This window comes from Sinohyriopsis cumingii, chromosome 14 (assembly GCF_028554795.1).
Source record: "Sinohyriopsis cumingii isolate HCF-2022 chromosome 14, ASM2855479v2, whole genome shotgun sequence".
In the NCBI taxonomy this organism is placed as follows: domain Eukaryota; kingdom Metazoa; phylum Mollusca; class Bivalvia; order Unionida; family Unionidae; genus Sinohyriopsis; species Sinohyriopsis cumingii.
This window is the reverse complement of record NC_142974.1, coordinates 15893491-15919384: the sequence shown is the minus strand read 5'-3', so window position 1 is coordinate 15919384 and position 25894 is coordinate 15893491. Positions and strand designations below refer to the sequence as shown.

General features: G+C 34.6%; 1 protein-coding gene across 3 annotated transcripts; it reads right to left on the bottom strand.

Annotated features, from left to right (window-relative positions):
- Positions 1 to 1283: 1283 nt before the first annotated feature.
- LOC149783317 (uncharacterized) lies at positions 1284 to 24648 on the bottom strand. 3 transcript variants are annotated; one of them, XM_089931540.1, is made up of 5 exons: positions 24045 to 24648; positions 21730 to 21805; positions 17680 to 17793; positions 16643 to 16783; positions 1284 to 3232 (listed from the first exon to the last, which is right to left on the bottom strand). In XM_089931540.1, the coding sequence occupies exon 5, from the start codon at positions 3228 to 3230 to the stop codon at positions 1785 to 1787; it is 1446 nt and encodes a 481-aa protein (XP_089787666.1). In that variant the 5' UTR covers positions 3231 to 3232; positions 16643 to 16783; positions 17680 to 17793; positions 21730 to 21805; positions 24045 to 24648; the 3' UTR covers positions 1284 to 1784. The 3 variants fall into 3 exon arrangements, with proteins under 3 accessions (XP_089787666.1, XP_089787665.1, XP_089787664.1); XM_089931539.1 differs by lacking the exon at positions 17680 to 17793; XM_089931538.1 differs by lacking the exons at positions 17680 to 17793; positions 21730 to 21805.
- Positions 24649 to 25894: the final 1246 nt, after the last annotated feature.

Below are 25894 nucleotides of genomic sequence, written 5' to 3'. Positions count from 1 at the left end.
TCATCTATGTTTTCGATTAATGTATGCCCACCTTTAGGCGCATGTCATGTATTTTTCCTGACATATTTGTTATCCATTAGACATAAACGGTCTTAAAACTATTTACAGTGGATAGTATATGATTGTACGGCCATCGGTTTCGAAAGTTTTCACCTTTTAAAATAATTGTCCCATGCAGGGCATAGCGTTTTAACGAAACTCGTTAGCAAGAAACCATCAACTGAGAATTATTATCAAACATATGTTTGTGCTTGAATTTAATGACAGGCAATGACATCAAATGATACACACTGCTTGTGTATTGACTCCATAAGTTCTTCGTCTGGAGACGAAAAGCTCTTGGTATACATTTGCGACATTCGTTTACACTCCTCATCTTGGAACAATAATTCTTTTCTTCTATTTTTAACAACAATTCTTTAATTGATCTACATTTTGTAATCTTTCTTCAGCTACTAAATTCGCTCGACATTTCATAACCGGTTCATAACCTATGTATGATGACCGTGCCTTTAGTTGTTCTTGCGCAATGTCGTATAATGATTTTTCGTTTTTTTCTTTTCTTCTTCCTGATAATATGGCCTAATTTACATCGTTCCTTTCTAAGATAATTTCTAAATTGAGTAATTTATCAATATATTCCTAATATGTATTCGAAAACAGATATATAATCTTCTGAGTTCTTTTTGATAAAATCTGCATGATGCATTCTAACGCAGCAGTAACTTTATCCTTTCGGCAAGGTTTCTTAACTTCCAGCCTATCAGCAATATAATGCCTGGAGAGAATGAGATATATCCATAACTTCTCTTAATATACTACACGTACTTAGCTGTTGTCATGCAGTATTCTCTGTCAGTATAAAATATATTCTCCGACACCAAATACTTCTCTGCCACACTGTGTAGCGGCGACAAATAATACTGTTTTTCTTCAGCTTTGTATAGTATATTTACAGTTAAATTGGTTATTTTTATGGCGGTTACTGACTTAAGTACATAGTGATCCGCTAACAGCTGACTTTCACTTTGTGAAAATAATCAACGCAGACCATTATCTTTCTTTACTTCTTATTTTGTTTGTTATTTGGCAACTGTTTGTTGTATTATTTATTATCATATGGCGCATACGTACCCGTCTGACGATGACATTAGCAATCATTGATTCATGGGTGATAAATGGCCGAGACCTGTACCAGTACCCTATATCCAAACCCTAACAAAATCACTGCTATATTAAACCATACGAAATAAATGTGTCAGAACATGGAGGATAAACACAAATGCAGTTCAAATTTTGTAACTGTCTGAATTTATGACAACCCGCAAAAATATTTACAATTATAATACTGAATAATGGTATATGAGAGTCATTTACTGAATGCTCGTTAATTCTAAACAAAATGTTTATAGATTTATGCTTAATTTTGTACCAAGGGTACAATTATATTTTTATTTTAAATATTTCAAAACGGGGATTTCTCTTGAGGGGAACATTAAAGCATTATTACAAATTAAATAATAAACATATCCATGACCTTTGCATTATTACGAATTTATATATTAAATCATTTTTCTGTTCTAAATGACAGAATCATATTTCGTAAAATGTCATTGAAATAAAAAACAAAAACAAAAGCAAAAACAAACAACAAACAACCCCATCCACCCACCTGCCCAAAAATAAAGCAAAACAATACAAAACCATAGAAACATGCAATAGGCCTACATATCCAGGATGTTTGAATCTAGTCAAACAGCATAAAGTCATATTCCACTAATTTGTTAGACTTCCCTTCGCAGTTTCCCAAAATGACAAAAGAAAACTCCCTGTATCAATCGAATGCATTCCAATCTGAACCTGTCATCCCAGAAACCGTATATTATAGGATTTACCATATTATTGATGACATACGAACGAAGCAAAAAGTCGTAAATAACGAGTCTTGTTGCTCCAATCTCTTCCCATAAGTCCTCAACCAAGCTGTCTGCTACTGACATAGCGATGTACGGAATATAACTAATGATAAACATAATTGTAATCGAACACATCATTAATGTAATTTTCCGCGTGGAGTTCTGTTTTTGTTGGGAAGACGATACAGACTCTGATCGCTCGTTATCTGATTTGGTAGATTTTATGAGTGACTCTTCATTTCTCTGACTTTTGGAAGGCGCGTTCTCGTGCGGCGACTCTGATCTACTCCGGGACCGTCTTGGACACCCGTGTGTATTTCGTTTTGATTCAACAGTTCCGCTTGAAAAGTTTGAAGAATTTAAATTCCTTTCTGGAATTATCTCCCTTACATAACTGATTAGTCTCATAAGTTTCCTTTTTTGATTATTGGTGCTGAATGTTTGTACAAAGACTTCTTCAGGTTTTTCCTCTGAAAAGGATCCGACTGCAGCCTTATTAGCATGTATATTTGTTTCCGTACACGTCCAAGTGCTTGACCCAGGAATCGTTCTTAATATATCTCCTCTGTATTTGTCATGGATGTATATTTTATAGCAAATAAATGAGTATAATACTATCAGAGTGATTATTATGATTATTGCAATGAAAAACGTAAATCCTAGATAAATTATTGGATATTCTGTGTGTTTGTAAAAATCATCCACGAAGCATTCAACTCCGGTAATATTCGCATAGCCTGACGGTTCGACAGAGCTGTGCCCATATATTACAGCTTGCGGCCATGAAGAAACTAGCCCCAACATTATGGCAATAAAGCATGCCTTCCGCCGACCAAAGTCTGAAACCTGCTTTTTCAATGGTCTGCAGATCTTGAGAAAACGATCTACTCCAACGACTAAAAGCACGTATATTGATCCGAATGTAAAAAACGTGATGAGAAACGTCAATGCTTTACAAGCATCCGAATAGAAATAGGTGTACGGATGAAGCACATCTAATAAATGATAGGGAATACCAATACAACATACAATTAAGTCCAGTACAGCTAAGCTCAGAATGTAGAATCTTGCACTCATTTGCTTGAATCTGTAAGTATATATGATGAGAACAAATATATTCCCAATTATGCCGCTCACCATAATAATGACGTAGAACACAATCACGGGCAACAGAACAATTACTTCTGCGTCGTTTATTTCTTGCAAAGATTTTAGATTCTGTACAATGTTTATATTGTAACTCTCAAACATATCTGTACTTGATAAGTTTGGCTCCAGTGTCCCGTCTTTTGGATTATTATCAGAATTCTCCATTGCTGCAGTGGAAAAAAAAATTAAATTAATTTTGAATGGAAAGAAATTGACATGTATGGCAAACGACTCAATCATAAAACTTATCAAGCAATTTCTCCTTTTATTCCCTGTTGCTTATTAAAAGTAAAAAAAAAAATGTATGTATTGCAGATTATAAAAGCTCACGTCCCTATTCTTGTCTGTGATCTTGCAGGGATCTACCGCAAGTGAGTCATCAGTTTTTGTCTACGATTTGGGTCAAGGTCACTAGTAACAAAATAAAATTCCTTAGCCTTCAATATGTATGCATTTTCTAACCCTGCAGCTAATGAAAACACTAAGCAGAATAGGCTGGCACAATACGAATTTTCGTACTGTAATTATGATCTTGTGGGTCACATAAACCCAACTGCACATGGTGAAAACTGCATCCGGGACATTATCTAATTAAGAGTAATGAAGATAATGAAAGATCCGAATTTCGCTAAAATTGAATCAATCACTATGAAAATTTCCCAAACTGAATAAAAAATAACGCGAAGAGGAAATGGGCAGATGCTCCAATAAACTTTAAGACACAACCTTATTTCGAAATTGACAAGCCCAAATGTTCTCCTTTCTTTTAGTTTCTCTTTGTTTTGCTCTTTATTCTTTTCTGCAGCCCACTTGTTTCCTTGTAAATACAATATGAACTCATGAATTATTATGATACCTTGACACCGCATTAAATGACGAAATATATACATTGAGATGAAATGTGGATGTCTAGATTACGAATGTTCTCACATGACTAATCGAACGATGCTGTTTGTTTAATCCCTACCTCTGTCTACAAGTCGTGCACAATATTATTCAACAGGCTTCAATAACTAGTGTTAAAACTGTAATCTTGTCCTTATCGAATGAAATCGTTCCAAAGGATTAAATCGTGCAAGAACTTATTTGTGTATCATATGACGAAGCAAAAATGAAACCACGTGCCTTTGTCATACACACTAAATCTGAGCTATTTGAAAATTGCTTTTGTTAAATCCGCTTTTTGGGAAGAAAAACTCATACTTTAAAACAAAAAGAAAGCAAAACAAAAAAAAAAAACAAAAAAACAAAACAACACAATATTAAGCAATACAAATGTATTTAAAAAAAAAAACAGATATTCGTCAATTTTCCCGTTTGAACTGTATTAATATAGTCCAGGTCTATGCCAATTATTTACCCATAAGCCACGTATTTGATTCAGGTAACTTAGCAACATAAAGAAATACATAGGAGACTGCAAGTACACTCAACAGGTTTCTTAGAACCTGCCTTGGTGTAAATTATTAAAAGATAATAGCCTGTTCATGCATAAAGTGTCACTAATACCCAATGTTCGGTTAGACTTGGAGTAATCGTAATCATTATAAGTAACTATCTATACTTCTTTTCATCCTTTTCTAAGAAGTCAAAATACTCATAATGGAAATATGTTTTTACTTTTATTAAATGCAATCAGAAATTTCAAGCATTTTGTGTTATCAACATTGCTGTCTGATTTTATCAATGAATATGTGCTGCCATTCGGAACTTTTATATATTTATATATTTTATATTTTTATATTTTATTTATTATTTCATATTGAGTAATTGATATACAGGTATGTAGATACTAATGGGAACGTTTGCAAATTTTACTCGAATTCGTTTCACTAGTACTAAACCGATGGCATCATTTAAAAAGTACATATATGTTATACAATCGTTTCATTTCCGCGCTTTGTCATCGCATTCTCAAGAGTTATCCCCGATAAAAAGTTTCCTCCACCCATAAGACACCGGTAAAGAGATGGAAACCTTAATATTGACTAGTACGAACATTTTGAAAAGCACCTAGTGCCTAAACAGTGAAACTCGTACTTTTGTTTCCATTTCTTACACCGGCAAATATTTTTCAAAAAGATCTGTAATTATCAAAAGATTTGAAAATTAGGTTGTTTCTCACACTGGATGCGTATTCGTCAATAACCCATAATTTGTCCTTATCGCACCTACCGTACATGGCAAACCGACGAAGATTCAGTGTATTTTGTTACATAGGCTGAAGATAAGTACAAGTTACTTTGAATTCTGCCACCGATGTATTCTTAATGAATGTGCATCTGTATGCCTCTCCGTTCATCCTTCTTTAACCGCTAGGTTATAATTAGTATGTAGCATGGTTTCTCAAATACTATGTATCACCTGTACTCATGTACAGTACTAAGCAGGTGTGTCATGCAGTTTTATACGATGTTCAATGTAACGTTTAGCATTAATTCCAATTGGCAGGGTTCTATTCTCGAGCTCAGCCAATATGGGTATGTCATCAACTAGTATGTGCCTTCCCGTAGGTCGACGGTTCTTACTCGGGATTTCCAAGGTTTTTTTTCCACCAGTTATACTGGTTCCAATGTATTGCTAGCCTATTGTGTGTTGAAACCCATAACAACAACAACCATTCGTGCTGAATCATGCAAATCAGTATGATGATCCACTCGGTTTTTGGTACAAAACAAAGTCACGACAGCCTATATGTAAGACTCAAATGGTTCCGTCCAGTTCTACAAATGATATAGTTTCTCAAACATTATTGTTTGCAGAAATAAGTTGATAGGTGTAACCTTTACGAAGCTGTTATAACGGTACCAATTGCACAAGTCCAGGTGGGCGGAGCTTAAGGTGTAGGAACATTGTATTTCGAAATAAACAACAAAACTAGCTGTGATTGGTGCATTATGCAAGAGTTATACTTTATGTTAGGCTTAAAAAAAGTTGTGCCTCCTGGCAACATGTGCTATTATGTTAATTCCTATCTATATGATATTTTGTATTTTTTATGATTTTTAAAAAATGTGGTACACATGTCTGAAACAGTGTTCTGACTAGATAACTCTTACCACTGTATAGTCCCAGCAGAGTTATCTCTCTTAAATGAAATGGAGTACTTGGTTTTGTCCTTGTCAAATTGACAATCTAACACTGCTCTCTAGAAAAGTGTGTGACATGCAAAGTAGGAAAGAAAATATATTTATTTCCCCAAACAATAGCATTAAGGTCTATGGAAAAACAATTGGTACCATGATACCAGCTAGATACATTGTTCTAAATTATACATTTTTGACCTATATTTAAGTTCCTCATACTTTATAGTTTTGTTCAGTTTCGTTTCACTGACAACATAACAGGAAAATTGCTCTAATTCATTGGATATGTTAATAGATGGCGAGTAAGATAATAGTCTTACGAAAGTCTTCCTGTGACCTTTCCTACTACAATGATTTGGGTTACGTTTATTTCTAATTAAGCTCGGTGTATCATCTTTGCTTGTCATTGTGTTAATACAGTCATTATCGTTTTCTTGTTTGTTATATAATCAATCCGTACAATTTGCTAATGAACATCGTTCAGTTTTTTATTTTGAAAACACACACAGATATTTGGATAGGTCTGCAATGTCCGACAATATTTTTCTGGCTGCTATATCTTATATTAATAAGACTGAATTATATCCACCAACTTGTATACTGGTCAAACTCTCAAAATAGCAAAGCAACTACGAAAGCAACACAATTACTAGATATCGAACAAAGTAAATGATTAATGAACTATCCAGTTAACCACAGCTTTACCTGATTGGCGGACTATACAATTAGCTAACATTACTAACGAAGGAAGGAACTTAGTAAATCCCATTCAAATGATTAACGTAATTTCCATTTTGATACACGCAGTTAGTGTTAGGTCAAAGCAGGTCCGAACTGAGAGGGGAAATTAGGTACAGTCTGCTTCGTCATGCCCAGCATATATGTATACCACGTGAACAGGCAATATACTAAACATACGAGTAAGCCTAAGTGATCTCACGCTTAGAAAAGTGATCCCATATGTTTGACGAATCTCGATTATTAATCCCTTTACTATCATCCAGACCACATCCTCGTCTTGTTACATGACTCTGATCTACAACCTTCTGTCTCAAGAGATACAGTCTTGTAACTTAACTGCCAACATTCGAGACTAGAATTCAGTGAAAAGAGGGATAACAATTGGTGCATGTTAAAAATAATCTGTGACAAATACATCAACCGGCAAGTCATGAGTCGTCATTAAACCGACTTATACGTTCAGTGATTCCACTCAATCTCGAACTTGGTTTCAGTAACAAAATTGTTCCTGGATACATCTAACAAGAACTACCCATATATTATAATCTCATACTAATCAAATTCTTTGGAAATTATTTGTTTAACAAACTTACAGTTTCTATGTATATGCGCCATTTAACAAAATTTAAAATTGGGCCTCAAATGTCGTCACAAATTTGTTAACACTTACCTAATATATATAGATTAAAAATATGCTTAAATCCTTGCTACAGGGCCAACGGTACCAGTTGGAAATAGTTCTACCAATATCGTGACTAGCAGTACGGATAAACATTATTGGTACCACTGCTGATATCGTGACAAGTCCTTAACTGGAAAAATATAATTTTATTCCTGATTTAAGTCGATTCAGAATTCGGAAATTCGTGATTTTTTGCATGCCCAAATCGTGATGGTTGGCAGGTGGTGACCATAATTACGAGGTAGTTGTTGGGATCTTCAAATCGTATGGATATACCATAACCACAAGGCCGTTGTTGAGGCCTTCACATCTTAAGTATATGCCATAATTGCAAGGCTAATGTTGAGACCTTCTAACGTTAGGAATATACCATAATCATAATGCTTTCCTGAGGTCTTCGGACCTTACGGATACACCATAATCACAATGGTTTTCTGAGGTCTTCAGATCTTAGGGATACACCATAATCACAATGGTTTTCTGAGGTCTTCAGATCTTAGGGATACACCATAATCACAATGGTTTTCTGAGATCTTCAGACCTTAGGGATACACCATAATCACAATGGTTTTCTGAGGTCTTCAGACCTTAGGGATACACCATAATCACAATGGTTTTCTGAGGTCTTCAGACCTTAGGGATACACCATAATCACAATGATTTTCTGAGGTCTTTCAGACCTTAGGGATACACCATAATCATAATGCTTTCCTGAGGTCTTCGGACCTTAAGGATACACCATAATCACAATGGTTTTCTGAGGTCTTCAGATCTTAGGGATACACCATAATCACAATGGTTTTCTGAGGTCTTCAGACCTTAGGGATACACCATAATCGCAATGGTTTTCTGAGGTCTTCAGACCTTAGGGATACACCATAATCACAATGGTTTTCTGAGGTCTTTCAGAGCTTAGGGATACACCATAATCACAATGCTTTTCTGAGGTCTTCAGACCTTAGGGATACACCATAATCACAATGGTTTTCGGAGGTCTTTCAGACCTTAGGGATGCGCAATAATCACAATACTTAGGCATTCAGACCTTAGGGCCATTATTACAAGGCACACACATTTCGTATAATACAATATCTGCATTCTCTTCCTCGCTATTTCAAACAGTGTATGCGGTGATGAAAATACTTTCTCTCTCTCTCTCTCTCTCTCTCTCTCCCTTTGAAGACATACCTACTTCGTTTGTTGGTTTGTATGTTTTTATATTTTGTTTTACTTTAATGCCACAGTTTATTTTGGCTACTCTATAAAAATATACAGATAATAATTCTTGTGTGAAATAATGATAACACCATATTAAAAGGATTTGTTTTTACATACAGGAAACATACTTCTTATCGATATGTAAGAAAACAAGCAATTATTGTTAATCGTTAGAAATAGGTGTTGCGATGATATACTGAACGTAAAGCTGATTTCCTCTTGAGTCTTGGCCAGGCACTACGGAGCAATCATCGAAAATAAACGAAAATATGTAGCAGTGCGAAGAAAGTTTGACTCACTTGATTTTCGGTAACTATTACTGTTATCTTACAGATTCAAACGTTAATACTTGATGGTCGGAAGACAGGTCTTCATAAAACTCGCAATGGGTAATCCCTAAACCTTGATAACTGATTTAGGAGATCAAAGGAATTAGAGACATGTCACGACATTTTAACAGTTTCCGAGTTGACTCGTTTATGGTGGCTCTAGAAAACAGGTTTTGCACTCGTCATAATCAAGATAACGCAAGTTAATGCATTATCTCTTTATACCTACAATATTTCTTTAATCGAAAGCAGAATTTAGGTCGAATGCTTCGCGTCTCAAAATCGAAGACAACGTATGACAAGACTTTCTTCACTTAGGTTGCAGAGTTTATAGTATATGTGATGTATCAGAAAATGGATATAAAGTGCGTAATACCAATGCCTAACAAGGATTATAAAATTATGAAAATAGAATATTAGTACCTGTGAATATTTTTCAAGAGTCTTATGTTACCTGTATCCATTAATTGAATATATTTATCAAAGATTGGCATGGGCACCGTAACAGTGAGAAATAATTTGTTGTATTTTATCAAGAAAATAAGAATACCACAGACGATAATACAATTCATCACCTATTTATTGTGACTGACAGAGTCGACAATATCTTTTCATTCAGGAAACATTAGCCGAGTTACCATCTTAATCAGGAAACATACGATTTCCAATTCTTAGCTTACATAAGTTTTATAGACCTTTTAGACAATGAAAAAAATATTTTTCTAAATTAAAACTAGTTTTAAATAACCTGTAACTAAGACTTTTAAATGACGTTTTGAGGTTAGGTATCCAAATTGGTGTATTCGAATCTCTCAGTCGTTGTTATACTGTCTTTGTTTTAGCATTTAATTTACGTAAAGGTTTAGCATTTGCACCTTTATATGGGAAGGTAAATGTCACGTGTCCTTTGAGTTGTTTATAAACTTCTGAACTTATTTGATGTTCACTGCAATACTAAGAATTTAGTTTTAGTTGAGTTTTAATTTTAATTTTGATTCAGCTGCTTGCAATGACCAAAATATGAACAAATTGCAGGATCCACTTGGTTATAATGAGCATCTTTATCTCTGTCTGTCTGTCTGTCTCTCTCTCTCTCTCTCTCTCTCTTACATTATCCCAGCTAGTTACTCACTATATTTGATTAATAGTTTTAACTATATGCAGTGGCGCAGACAAGAAATTTGGACCCCTATACCAGCCGCCATGCAAAACTTAACCCTGCTAAGTCTTAAGTGTAAAATAAAAATTCCGGTGCAAATTTGCGTTGTTTAATCTTGCTACATGGTAGTCAAGTCCCTGAGTATATGACAAAATGAAAAATACTTTCCAAACTTTTTATTTACTTAATTATACATCAATGTAAAGAAAGAAATTCGATAAATTATTAGGTTCATGTCCCCAATTATTAGATTCAGATTCGTGCAAACAATGAGTCGTTTCATATTCCAGTTTATTATATACACTATTTTCATCAAGCGTGGAAAAGTTTACAAAATGACTTAAGCTTAAAAGTCAATATTTGTGTTTACGAAGCACAGGTATCAACCAATGATGAAAATTATCAAAATAATTAGATAACATTGAAGTCTGATCGAAGCTAATTTTGGTTATATTTTTGGGGTGCATACGTACAGAACGTAATTAGACTTTCATGTCATTAAAAGTGTCTTGAATATATTTTTACACATGCTAAATTATTTGGAATTGGGCATATTTATAAAATAAAACTTTGTTACCAAAATTATTTATAAAACTTTCGAGGCAGAAAAATTAAATTTAGTATCCATATTTCTATTTGTATATAAATGAACTGATAAAATTTTCTGAAAATTCCATGAATTCGTTTGTTCATTTCATTATTTTACACGTTTTACTAGTTTGAATTAACTTTTTGACTTCTACTTTGTCACTTAAAACGTTGTTAGAACGATTAGGCAAAACCCGCTTGAGATTGACAAATGGAACGCAAATGTCTCACTTTTCGTATTTTCATCTGAATAAAGCCGAGACATAAAGAACATAAATAAGTATATATAAAAAACAAATTAAAATGGCACATATATACTCTTCCGTGGAAAAGAGCATGATTTCAATTTTCTATTTTGAGCAGCATTTGATGATTCCAATTATTCACATTCTCTCCGTTGATTTAATATTAGTCTTTTCACTCGGATGTCATACAAAATACATTGTTCGTTTACTCTTCTTTGTGCTTTTAAATAACAACATCTTTGTAAACCAACGCACTTTAAGAAATGCATATTAAAATAAAATGCCTTAGTATCACATAACAAAGAAAGAGTCAAGAGCAACTGCTTTGAGATTGAAAAACAAAATACAATTTAGTTATAAAAAAGTGTGAATATATAGACTAGCAATAAAACATTCACATCTAATGATAATTATTTTGGAATTGGGAAGAAAGTAAATTATGCAACAGACAGGTGCAAACTAGAAATACTGAAGAAAAATTTAATTTATGCTTTAAATATAACAAAATCTTTCGGCAAAACTGTATATTTTATATGTTCGCTGTGCTGCTAATTTTCGCTGGTTATTTGAGTAATTGCCCCGATGTCTGATAAAAGACATTACCTGAATTATGTGTATTTGTGTGAACAGGCACCAACATACATTTAGAAGCTAACATTATGTTAATGTTTGGTTGGAATCATTTGAATCGAATTTGATACCTACGATAAAAATGTACTTGTTGTATACAGTTTATAATTTAGTCTGTTCAAGCTACACAGAACCAACATTATTTCTTAATGACAATAATTGTAGCTTTAAAGACTCTTTGTAGAGGAAACATTTTCAATGGATGTATGAGCACGAACAAGTGCTATTAGTTTAATCTTATAATGGATTCATAGTAAACAAGCGAGAATTTTGCTATGTCAAAATGTAATTTTGTGCAATATCCAGTCTGGAACTAAACACTGTAAGATGATATAGATTATACCAAGCAAGATCTTTTAAAACTTTCTATTTTAAATATTCTTCAAAAATACAGATGACCCCTAAAACTAGTTTCTTGTTTTAAGTACGTGGCATTTATTTTTTTGTATCTAAGGAAAGCAGAGGCAGCATAAAATACATTATATAATTAGCCGTTGCGAAAAGAAAATCAGTAAGAAGAAGAAGAAAAAAATGTTTACATTCCATTTACCTGAGCATATGATTACTTGATTATAGTGAGAATGATTATGAAAACGATGATTATCGTTTACAGTAAGGACTGGGTTTTTTGCCGTGGTTTGATTGATCAAAGACATCTGCTATTATCCCTTAGAAGTAGAAATGTTCACATCGTCATGCGTGAATACGCAGCGAAATATGTTTATGTAATAAATAGTAGCTATGGAAAAGCATGTAGTGTACTGATTTAGATATTTCTGGGTTTTAAGTTATCTCTTTACTCTCATCGATGTATTCTATATCACACTGGATGGAATACCTCTCTGAATATCAGCAATTCCCGACCCTGTCATTCCGTATATACAAGGCTATTTTTTCTGTCATGAGATTTTATGAATTTCATTAAAATGAATGATTTAGTATCTCGCTTATTTATGTTTTTGTTTGGCTAATAAACTAATCAAAATGTATCATACGCATGTTAATGTATGTATGTTATTCTTTTACATAGAACATTTTCATATATGTTCGAAATTATTTTGTTATAGAAGGAACCACTATTCGGTATAGGTTGGAATAGGAGTGCGCATGTCAAAATAATCCTCTCTGTGACTCGCTCTCAACAAGCATTCTTAAAAAGAATAACTTTGTAGAAGGCCAGTATTTAATATTATATAAAACTTTTACAAACACATTTGGCATTTCAGTGATTGAGCTTTTCATATTTCATTCAGTACATTATCATTTGATTTTGCTTTATTGTTTTAAAATGTTAACAATATTTCTCATCTGTAAGCGGTTCATTTATTCAAGTGTAATCGAAAACACCCACCCGATCCATCGTTTATGGGACTATTCGCTAGTCACCTTCTATGCTCACTTTCCAACTATCATGTCTAAACCCATCATTTCGTTTCAAATATTCCTATTATTATTATGTACAAATATTCCACAAATGCATACCATACCTATTTCTCCTCTGGTGAATAGCTGACCTGTATTATATCAAATTTGTCAGCACGCTCGGTCGCCTCTATTTAATTTAGGATATCATTATCTAGACTGAATATTTCAACTTGATTTCTATCAAGAAAGTTATTAACAATATATCATAAACTGGAAAATGTATGACAGCTACAAGAATATTTGAAGCGAGTAGTGTATAATCACAGTCTAGCAGCCTAATTAGATCAATTGTTCTACATAATTGTTCTAAATTTTGAGGAAACCTTTAAATAACCAAATAATAAAATAACAAAAACTAGAACGCGGGATAACTGCGTTTTAATAGGTAGATAACTTATTTCCTCCATCTATCTGTCCTTCATCATGTCAGTGTTTATGATGTTGCATGATCGAAACAAGCGCGGTAATGAACTTGAATTTTTGTCAATAAATAGCTTTTATTAGGATAAAGAGAGCAAATAGTCATGGCCAATGATAACCTCTGTCTGATTTATAACAGCTGTACTACTATTTGGTGCATAGGTCGCGAGGGTACCGTTAAGGATATCTGTCTACTACGAGCAATCAAGATTTTATTTTCTTTGTTAAGGATATAAGTGTCGCTACAAGCAACCAAAATTGTATTGTCTTTGTTAACGATATAAGTGTCGCTACAAGCAACCAAGATTGTATTGACTTTGTCAAGGATGGATACATAAGCTAGTATGGAATAAAGAATGGATCTGAAAATCGTATTTTGTATTGGGGAACTGGATTGCCTACAAAACACAACAATACGCGGACTACTGAGTGAAAATTCATTTAAGATGTAATTGGCAATATTATTTGTGAACAGTAAGAGCGACACTGGATGCAGTTGCACCCTTCCTCTTGATAGACTGTCGTGAAAAGTAAATCTGATTCTTAACAGTAATCAAAGTTAAATGATGTATTTACTATTTGTACATCCTGTGAGTAACTAAACTCTCGCAAGGAATAGATGCAATATCAGATAGGTTACCTTACCGTTTTGGCTTAGAGTCAAGGCTGGGGTAAGGACTTGTTTCATAAAACAAGTTTGTTTAATACACATATGTAAAATAAATTGCACGACTCAATGGGTGATCTTTTACGTTTAAGGTATTGAAACATTCCTTCAACTGGCTGATATCTGGTCACGTGATAATATCGAACATACTTATTTACAGTTCAAACAGGAGACACGTGCATGCAGAAAATTAACGATTGTATCGTCAACTATTATTAGCCTACCTTAATCCCCCCTCCTCTTTAAAAAAAATATGGACCAAAGATAAGTGTATGTACATATAGAACCGTAAGCAGTTTTACTTCTTTGGATGTTTGTTCTCCTCAAAGTATGTGGTTGATATTTCATTGCGCGTGCATTTATATCAGTCAGTAAATATTTCGCAGTAAGTCAGTGAATACATTGCAATACGACAGTGAATATTTTGCAATAAGTCAGTTAATACATATCAGTAAGTCAGTGAATACATCGCAACAAATCAGTGAATAGAACGCAATTAGTCAGTGAATACCTCGCAATACTTCAGTGAATATTTTGCAATAGGTCAATGAATACATCGCAATTAGTCAGTGAATACATTGTAATACGTTAGTGAATATTTTGCAACAAGTCAATGAATACATCGCAACTGGAATCGGGTCACAATTAATACTTCCAGTTTAGTACCCACGAATGTAGATCTAGTCTATTTTTAGAACATTTTTCCCTCTCTCATTTTGGTGGTGATAGAAGAGTTTTATTTATGCATTTTTGGTAGGGATTTAAAGGTAACTGTTTATGCTTGATAATATGAGCTCAGGGTATTCTTGTCTGTGTGCATTTCGGCGACAGTGCACAGTGAGTAAATATTCCTTGGTGATGATCCGGAAGTTAAATCTATGTTCTGTTTGCATGCTGCTATGTTGACAGTCCAATATCTCAAAAAAGAGCAGGTCAACCTTTGACAAGAACTTCACCGTGAAGTCATCGTTGAAGGTATTTTCGACTAACAATTGATTTGCATTGATTGTCACATGGTGGAAAAGTCAGTACTGAGAAATAAATGTAGAGAACATATGATAACATTAACTGTATTCTATGTCCAATTAATCAGTGAATACATCGCAATAGGTCAATGAATACATAGCAATACGCCAGTGAATATGTTGCAATAAGTCAATGAATACACCACATTAAGTCAAGTGAATACATTGCAACAGATCATTGAATACATCGCAATTAGTCAGTGAATGCTTCCAAATACGGATGTGAATACATCACAAGTGGCAAAACAGGTAATATTAAAGTTAAAATATCAATCAAAGCGGAATTTGTTTATATGTTCAAAAACTAACCAATTGAGCCAATGTGGACGTGTAAAGAAAATCTAATGCAGAAAAGTTTGTCGTTTACAAATTATCAGCATGCCTTTTCAACACTAAACAACGTAGAAAAACATACTATATGTGCAGGTAATACTGATGTTCCGTGCTCATATGTTCCAAGTTAAATTTTAGCACTTTCCTAAATACTTACGGTTTAATACTGAATGGCTCTAAAATATTAGAAACGTAAGAAAGAAAAGTACGTCAGAATGTCCGTTTAAAACGTACTCCTGAAAAAGATATAAGTCCGGGTGTTTTTATTAGGATGTTTGAACAGGCCTATGTACAAATTTGTCCGTGCGAATGTCTCCAGGGTTAGTTATACGCAGTTTCAGTTACAAAAATGACACTAGCTTACATGAATAAATATTGTTTCTAATTTCAGTAAACGCGTGCTTGTTATGTCAAAATGCACACGTGTTATGTGTCAAGTGCGAGAAGTGTGCACGTGTCTCTATAATATCGCAAAAATTCAAGTCCCACTACATATGTTATTAAAACAGACACAGTCCATGCGTTTTATCATGAGGTCTCATTGGAAACATTGTTTTATGGGTTTTCATCAGACGATGACAGATTGCAGAAAAATAAGAATAATTATATGTTAAAGACAAACCCAACCCAACCCCCCTCCAAAACAAAAAGCAAGAAAACCAAAGATACAAACCAGTGCAAGTTGCTTTGATCTTGCTTGTAAGAGTGTTGTCTTTCATTCTGAGGCACAAGCTACGGCGTTTATCTCCAGTGCTACTCTGTCACGGATATTAACTAAACAGCCACACAGACAATATATTGTCAAGCCGTACACATGTACACAATGTAAATGTAAACCAAATTAAATATTTGTATTTGAATTTGTTAACACATGGCTTATGGAGTAACTGTGCATTATATATATATATATATATATATATATATATATATATATATATATATATATATATATATATATATATATATATATAATCACGGACTAGTCAATGTGTTCATAATGTTTTTTTTTTAAAGTGACTTTTTTCGTACCTTGTTATCTAAGATTCGATAAAGGTTGATAATTTCTGCTTGTAAACACTCCAGAGAAACTAAGGCAGCTGACTCCGGTGGAAATCTATAAAGCATCTAGAAGTATCATTGCGGCAGGTGTGCTTTCCATGACCTTGAGGCCTACAAGAAAAGAAACAAAATCGATAAACTGGGCTTTAGGAAAGTGGTATATTGATACTCTTTACATTCTTATCTTTACATCATGCAATATTTAAATGCATATACTTTCATCCTATTTAGAGAAATGTAAGGTTGTATAGCCTATATGCACACTACAAATCTTTCAAATGCTGAAAAACGGCAACTTCAGAACATTTTATATAAGAAAGCAGTAAAACTCGGTAATTGCAGAATTTCTGCAGGGTATGGAATGATTGGTACACATTGCAGTAGGAAAAGGAAGAAAACTGCAGCGCATCGTAAACTGTTTCGTTTTGTGACTTCCAAGGATGTTCGCCTGAACAATGTTCTCGTACAATATGTGTCAAAGTACAATGGGCACAGTCCCATTTATATCGCAATAAAACTAAATTGTGTTGGAACTAAATTGTGTTGTGTTGGAACTAAATTGTGTTGGAACTAAATTGTGTTGTGTTGGAACGAAATTGTGTTGGAACGTTACATACATCGGTTGAAAAGTCACAAACATTAAGTCAGGAAAATAGCATTCCCCGATGATCGAAAAGTTATTGTATCTGACAGTTTCACATTTTATCCATTCGCATTTAACTTTATAAGTACATTTCTCAAAAGTCAGCTTGATCACGTTTTGTAGCTGATAAACCCTGGAATAGTAGCGTCAAGGGCTATTAATTAACAAGCAGCGAAACGCTTGCAGCAATCTCAAATGAGGTAGATGAAAAGTGTACATGGAATCCAGTTATTGCTAAGCAATTGTGCCAAACTGTGCATGCTTAAACAATACTCTTGGAGCACAGCATGCATGCACCGATCCTCAATTATTCACTGGATTCATGAACACTGTTTAAAATGGGACATCATTCATCAAATCTTACTGCATTAGACTCAGGTAAAGGCTCCAGAGCAACTGATGCGGCTAACTACTGAGGAAATCTACAGTGCCCTTGAAGCTAGAACTTTTGTAGGTGTGCTATCCAAGACCTTTATGACTGAAAGAAAAGGAGAACTTCAAGACAAAGTCATATTGACACTAGAAGACTGCGAGCCATGTTAGCATTATATATAATACGTTGACCTTTTACAAGTTTGACTCGTTTCTCTCTTAAATGCGTAAAAAATCATTTCGTATTCTGCTGAAGTATTGGATCAGAGCCAAACTGTACACATTCCAAACTATGAATGTTGTCTTGCGTTTCGTTGCCTCAGTAACAGACATTCGTTTTCAGGCCTAACTCAAACTAAATGTAAAACAGGTTACATAGCGTCTATGTGAATATGGAGATGCAAGGTTCATGTTTATTAGGCACTTGCCTTCTACCCTTGGGTCTTGCTGAACAGTTTCATGTGTTGACATGGCCTCTCCGCCCTTAATATAGAAAATAAAACTATACTTTGGTTTAAACTGACATGTGTAATTGTATGTGCTTTATTTTTTAACATAGCTTTAGTAATTTAGTCATACCGCTGCGATGTCTGCAGTATGGCAGCTATTATGATATGTGGCATCATGTCCCATCCAGTTTTAATGCGGAGCGTCAAGCTAAGCAGCTGCGAGTACCATTTTTAGAAGTCTTTCTTATTCTTCGACTGGGTTTCGAACCCGCGACCTTCCGCATCCGAGGCGGATGCTCTAAACACTTAGGCCATCGAAGTGGTCCGTTTACATTTTACATTGTAATCGGCTTGAAAATGGATTGGTTTCTTTCGTGAGTAAATTTTTCAGTTAGACTAGCACTGGAGAATAAAAGATGTTGAGCTTCCAATGAAGGGTCAGCGTGTTTAACGTGTTTGTAATGTTTGATATAGATATAAATATCTTAAACTCTAGATGGATGAGGTGTAAATTAAAAAGAATGCAAATGTATGCTAAAATAATAACAGTGTACTTCAGTCGTGTATAGGGCCTATATTGCTAGTTTAAGCCGGTTTGAGAGAGGAAATTATTCAATAAGCCCTACACTGTCGGAAATGAAGACTACACATTACATGAATTGAAAGCATCTAAGAAAATACAAATATTGCACGACTCGTGTAAAGAAAACGCTACAGCGACATTGTATCAGTTTCTGTTCTGCAGGACAAATACATACAGGGATGGGGTGTGGTGTTGGTTCAGCATAAAAATATCACATGTACAAGTGATTAACTTGAATACCTTAATGGAATCGTACAAGTTTCTTTCCGCAAAAGTCACTTGTTTGTTTTTATTTGGAATTTTTATTTGGAATTGTTATTATAAGTTTTGTTCTTACTGTTCTGGTATAAGTCATCACCATGTTACAAAACTGAACTAAACACAAGCTAACATGCATTTCAGCCATTCACTCCTAAGAGAACGTGAACACATCATATCCGTTGTTAGGTTGTGATTTAAAAGTTTCTTTAAACATACAAATAATGATTCAGCAAAATGATAAAGAGCGAATTCAACAGAGATACAGTTAACATGTGTGCTCAGTGTAACCGTTGTGATGGTCGTTGTTGTTGTAGGGTTTAGCGCCATTTTTCAGCACGCGATAGACTATACATGGCGGCCAGTATTAATGGTGGAAGAAGAACCCGGGAAAACCCCAGAATGAACCACCGACCCACGAGAAGCTACTGGCAAGCTTTCTCACATACCCACATTAGCCGAATCCAAGACTCGATCCCACTCAGACAGAGGTGAGATGGCAGCCATCCGTAACGGAGAGCGCTTTAGACCACTCGGCCACTCGGGGGCCCCCCGTTGTGATGGAGGAATCTTTTAAGCATGTTCGATGAAAAAAAATGTAATTAACTGTAACTGATAATTAGTAACTTTTCGAAATATATTTCGACCTCAAAATTTTCAAAATGTTAATACTGTTATGCTTCTCTGGTGTTAAACTACATAACAAAAGGAAGCAAAACTATCAAGTTTCGTAAGATCAAAAAATAATTGATTTTCATAAAAGACAAAGTGAAAAGTACACATATACTTAAAGTGTATTGAATAAAATGATAAATAATCTTAATGTTCTATCATAAGTCCAAACGTACAAAATGTTACGAATGAATTTTAATAGTCTCGAATGTGCTGATGCACACATAGTCTTGAATGTACTGATGTACCAAAAATGTTGAATGTGTTAATCTACCAAAAAGGTACTTCCACTGTGTCTTTGAATGAGTTCTTAATAATTCCAAAGTAGTACTTAAGTCCAAAATAGTCAATGAGTACTTTGTAATTCCAAAATATTTAAATAAATGATTATTCTAAAATTTTGTCTAAACACAACTGAAAATGATTCCACAGATCGATCTTACAACATAAATGACTTTGTTTACAAAAACCTCTTTCTATTATTCCGCCTTGACCTATGTCGCAATAGCATTTTCTGAAAAAACTAATTAAAAATTCACAAATATTGTCAACAGGTTCTACACCGGAACATACCAAACGCGTAAGCCTTCAACTAAATATTTAGTAAATGTCTTAAATAACATGATGAAAGTAATGTAGGCTCAGACTCTACTTTCAATCACGAACACAGGTCAATCACACAATTTAACTATACATAACGAGAACAATATGTCCCCATATATGTATCAACACTATTCTCTCATTACTTCTCTACATCAGTACTAATAAAATTTGAAGCTTCACTCTCACGATCGCATATTTTATCATGGTATTTTTCTATCCGCCATTTTGAGATGGAGGTCCGGTAAAAGGCAAGACACATGACATTGTATTTTTTTTTAGACCAAAGAATATAAAGCGGAATGGGCGGGGACGAAATGGTAGCGATGATGCAAGTGAAGTAAAATGCATTGCCTAGGATGGTAGTCAGTCAAAACGAATTAACTGGTAGAACACTATTCCGCACCCTTTCTGTCGTGAATCCGGCACAGTCGGATATGATGCATTTATATCATGCTAAAGGTTTTGTGGAACACCCTGATAATTCTCAGCAATGTACAATTAAATAAGTTTAGGGACCTATTATTTAATTGGCTTCATAAAGGAAATTACCTTCTGAGCCGAACAAGCGATCGTGTCGTACAATGAAATATTCATGCTTTATAATGATCCATTTCAAGAATGAACAAGTTACACAAATTAGATTACAAATATAAGTAAATAAACAACGTTATCAAAACATAAAACACATTTTCGATGAATCTGACCTTGATCTCTATCACGAAGAGGCAATGAAGTGTTTAGGTTGCGCTCTACAGTTTCGTATTTTGCATTTTAAGGAAAAAGAATTTTCCCTGCTTTCCTCACTGGTTACACTGGCTATTTAAAAAAGACCTTGTATATCTTAGGTATAATTCAAAGAACCTTTAATTCCGTTTATTTTGGTGTATGATTGATGGGTGTAATATGGGTTATATAGTATACAGCTTGGCCTTACTCCAGATGTGCACCTTTTAAAACAGTGCTAGCTCTACTTGGTCATTTTCATTTCCTGAATTTCAGAGGTAAATTGTATAAAAAAAAGAGCCAATAACTTTTTTACATTTTATATAATTGGTAATTCATTCATTGCACTTTCAGAAGCTGGTATTGTCTAGTCTGGCACAATTCATTTTCCCTATTTTAATAGCTGCTATGGATATTGAACTTTAGACTAATTCAGACTGAATTTTTAGCACAAGGGAGCAGTCATTTTAGTTAGCAGTGTGCTTAAATCATGTAAAATTTCTAAAAGTACAATATCCAAAGAAATATCACCCACATTACAATAATATAGCATAGAGGTATGCCAACACTCTCTCCATTGTGCATGTTTTAAATGCGAACAACTTCACCTTACATACGTCACTCTCTCAAAAGTACATAATAACTGGTGAGCACCCCCTTAGCAATAATGACTGACTATAAAATCTATAAAAGTATGATGGAAATCTATCAAAGGGTTTAGGAAATATATGATAATGAAAACATTTGATCGAACCATTAACAAGTTGTTAAAGACGATGCCGCCAGCGCCGGGAAAGTGACTGGTATGTCTCGTTTTCTTCTAAGGTGGACTGTAATTAACAACAACAACAACAAGAACAACAACAATAATAATAATAATAATGTTTTCATCACGACTTGTCTTCACTTTTAAATTTTTAGTAAATATGACTGTTATTATACGTTATTCCCGCCAATCAAAGTAGCCCAAGAAGAAACGAGCAATAAAACAACTAAAGCAGAAGAAAGACAACTAAACAAGCAACTAGAGAATGATACGATATATGTATGTCTCATAAGGAAACATGTAAAGCCTACTTTCGACTCGACAATACCAAAATGGAATAAAGTATACCAGAGACAACGCCATGTATTGATAAAAATCATCAAAACCCATTAATTTAATTGATACCCCGTTGTTTTGAATGGTGATATTTCATTGACACCCTGTTGCTAAGCATGGGGATATTTTTTATTTATAATCAAGTCTGTCACTGATCTATTTATCCCTGAATAGCTGGCGTGTGGGATAAAATAAATCCAATGGAATTAAAACCCTTTATTCAATAGTCGCTGACGTTTCTGCTCTAATTACTGTAATTACATAATTGTGAATATATATATATATATATATATATATATATATATATATATATATATATATATATGGGTGTTTCTTTCATATTGTTTTATTCTTATAGATGTGGCAATGTAAAAATTAATTATGAAGTGTCTCTTCTGTTATATTCGGGCCTATTCTCTTCATATTAAGTGAGTGGGAGAGGAAAAGACTAGCTGAGTTACAACGTGAATATGTCACGTATAACATATTAGAGTGAACCAGATAAGGGATTATCATAATAGGGTATGGTAGTAGTGAGAATTGCGCTCCAGTTGTATATGGAGTTATTAACTGACAACATAAGGCACAACCACTTTATTATTTACTATTCATGTGTGACCAACCCCAACACACTGCAAGGATTTGTCTCAACAGATACCACCCTCCCTCACCCAATCGTCCTCCTCCCCTCTATAGAAAACTTTTACATCGGCCCAACCCACTCCTTCTGCCACACAGACGTCAGAGATTGACCCACAGGCTTTTAATGCAGTATTTGTCACATATTTAATGTTCTATCTTGACATGGCTGCATACGAAAAGTTTAGCAAAAAAAATATTTCAAAATTCCATTGAAATTTAAGGTTGTTTATTTATGATTTGATCCCATCTGAGGCACAAATGCGGGAGCCAATAAAAACACCCCTTCCTTTTTGGCAGCTACAAAGTTTGGGGAATTTTCACTCAACGAGGAGGATATGTGTACTCAGAAAGACAAAGAGCATCAAAGCATTTCAGACGTTTTCGGCGTTTAAATCGTGCTTAACAAATACTGGCGTTATAATAGTATGACCCTGGCGGTTGAAAGTAAGATACACAGAAGTGACTGGTTGGTATACCATCAAAGGTATTAGTGTTTATCGTAAGATAGTTTGCAGTATTCTATTTCACAATCATCAACAACATTTGGAATTTCAAGTTACTTGGTATCTTGCAATCAGCAATTTGGAGTTTCAAGTTACTTGGTATCTTCCAATCAGCAAACAAAATCAGAACTGAAATGTACGAGCCCTTTATTTTGATCGCAAATACTAGTTACAACTATGCTACCCATGTTACTGCCGATTTTAAATTACTATTCATTCGAATCCAGTGGCGCTTGTACTTAAATATACCTTGTGCTAAAAATAGACCATACTAGCATCACTGTGCCCGGCTCCCGCCATATTGTTTTCGGATAAAACAGAGACGCTTCGTAACACGTAGACAAAAATAAAGCGGTTTTTATTTGCACTCCCATCACTATGTAATGTTTTGATATATTCAACTACAATACATGAGCGTGTACAGTAATAATTTTGTGCATTTTATTTCTTTGTCATCCTTTCGTATTGTTTTCAATCTACGTTTAGTAAAACTCTTGTATGTGCACATTAAAAGGAATGGATGTGTGTCCCAAACGAATGTGTTGAAAACAATAATATCAATAATATTCATTTATATCTACTTAGTGCTCCTTTTATGGGGATAAACGTTTCCATGATATACGAGAATGTGATATTTCTTAAAGTATAACGGAACCAAAATTTCATCAAATCAGTTTGATTGTTGCTTAGCTCCTGTCTTTGTCTGTCCGTCTCTCTATCTGTCTCTCAAACAGGAGAGATAATAACAGTTGCGAGAAAATTTGAGCACAGGCATAACAAAGTCTGAGCTAAAGTCGTAATATAAAGCACTGGTAGACTTACCTCTCTCTCTATCTCTGTGCCCCTGCAGCACGCATAAAAATATGTTAACTTGAAATATTTTCTACTCTCCAAGTATTTATCTACTTTTATATCCGCTTCTGCTTCCCTTCCCAAAACACTGATGCCTGTTGATTGCTCGTTTTACAGTGTCCCGGATGCTGTACGTAAAATATAGAGCCACTATGTTATAATAGGTTAGCAGCCAATTGAATCAGCCATCACTACACTGAGGTCATTTTCACGCTAAAAGATGTAACATAGGAGTAACACGAATGCTACTCAGTACGGTTGTATCCTATGAATCAATAATTCAACCAATCAGTATGCGCGTCAGTGAAATTGCTGTAATCCAATATTGGACGGAACGAGAATCTTTCATCTCCCCAATTTCTAAATGAGGATTCTGGGCGCTGGTTCTAACTGTATATCCAGTCAGTAGCTAACAGTATCTCTTCCCCCTTGAGCCAAAAAATTCAAATGCTATTCTGCAAATCCCAATTAATATTTCATTGTTATCCTTTGCTGTTAAGTTACTATAAACTCCACTTTTCCCATTCCGTCAACTTCATTTGTAAGTCTGCGTTCAAGGGTTCATTATTGTGGAACAACTTTCATGCCTGCCTCTGCCTTACAGAGAAGCACGAAAGGGCTAGAAATTATATTGGTGGAATCTTCAACATAATGAAACGTGTGCATAAAGAAGCAGTCTGCTAGAGACACTTCAAAAAGAAAGATATATGATATCAAGAAATTTCTAAACGAGATTCACAGTGAGAAAGAAACGAAAATCCGCTACTTAATTTAATGCAATAGATCAACATTTAGACGGGATAAATAACTGAAAATCGTCCTGTTGAATAATTTGACTGATACATACGCCAACGGGGGGTGGGGGTGGGTGGGGGCAATTAGGCTATTTCGTGATCCAATGCATTTTACCTTTTACGGAGTGATTCTTAGGTGACCTGACTTATAATACATTTGTTTGACTTACTCTGAAGAAATTGGAAAGCTAATTTCGGAAATGCAAATCTTAACGGGTAACGAATGATTCAAAGTGGATAGTTTGGCCGTCGTGGATTTTAATAATGAACTTAATGAATCACCACCAGCACTACTATTACTACTACTACTACTACTACTACAATAAACTCTGTTATAGCTACTGCAATAAGTGCAAACTGTTTCCACCCTCACTTCCATATATGATGTTGATGATAACACGATATAACAATATTTGTGGAGGTTTGTGTGTTTGAAGCCTCATCTATGATAGCCAATTAGACTTTTGTCGCTGTCATTGTTTTTGGTTTTATTGTCGTTATAATAAAGGAAAGATTGAGTAAAATAGATTGAGTAAAATAAATATTTGCGGGAAACCCCCAGCAAATATTCCTATGGCTCAGTGACGGGACAGGACAGATATGTGTTCCATAGTTGTAAATATTGACGGTTCATCGCTGTAATTGTATGAGACGACTGGATGCTGTATTTCATATTTGCAGCAGCAGTATTTCTTTCGAAACCGCTCCGGTGGCCTAGTGGTTAGAGCGTCCGCATGGGTTCGATCCCCGGTCGAGTCATACCAAAGACTTACAATAATGGTACTAACAGCTGCCTCGCTTTGCGCTCAGCATTAAGAGCTTAGTATTAGGACTGGACGGCCTGGTGTCAGGATAATGTGACTGGGTGGGACATCATGCTACATATCTGCTAAACATCACTATGAACTGCCACACTGCAGACATCGTAGCGATATGACTGAAAAATTGTTAAAGCTACGTTAAAAATCCTAAGCACACACACACACTATTCTTTCGTATTTTGTAAATCCACAAATGTACTTCAGT

What these genes read in the sequence shown, in the direction of transcription:
- LOC149783317 (XM_089931540.1), bottom strand. Translation starts at nt 3,230, where the DNA reads ATGGAGAATTCTGATAATAATCCAAAAGACGGGACACTGGAGCCAAAC.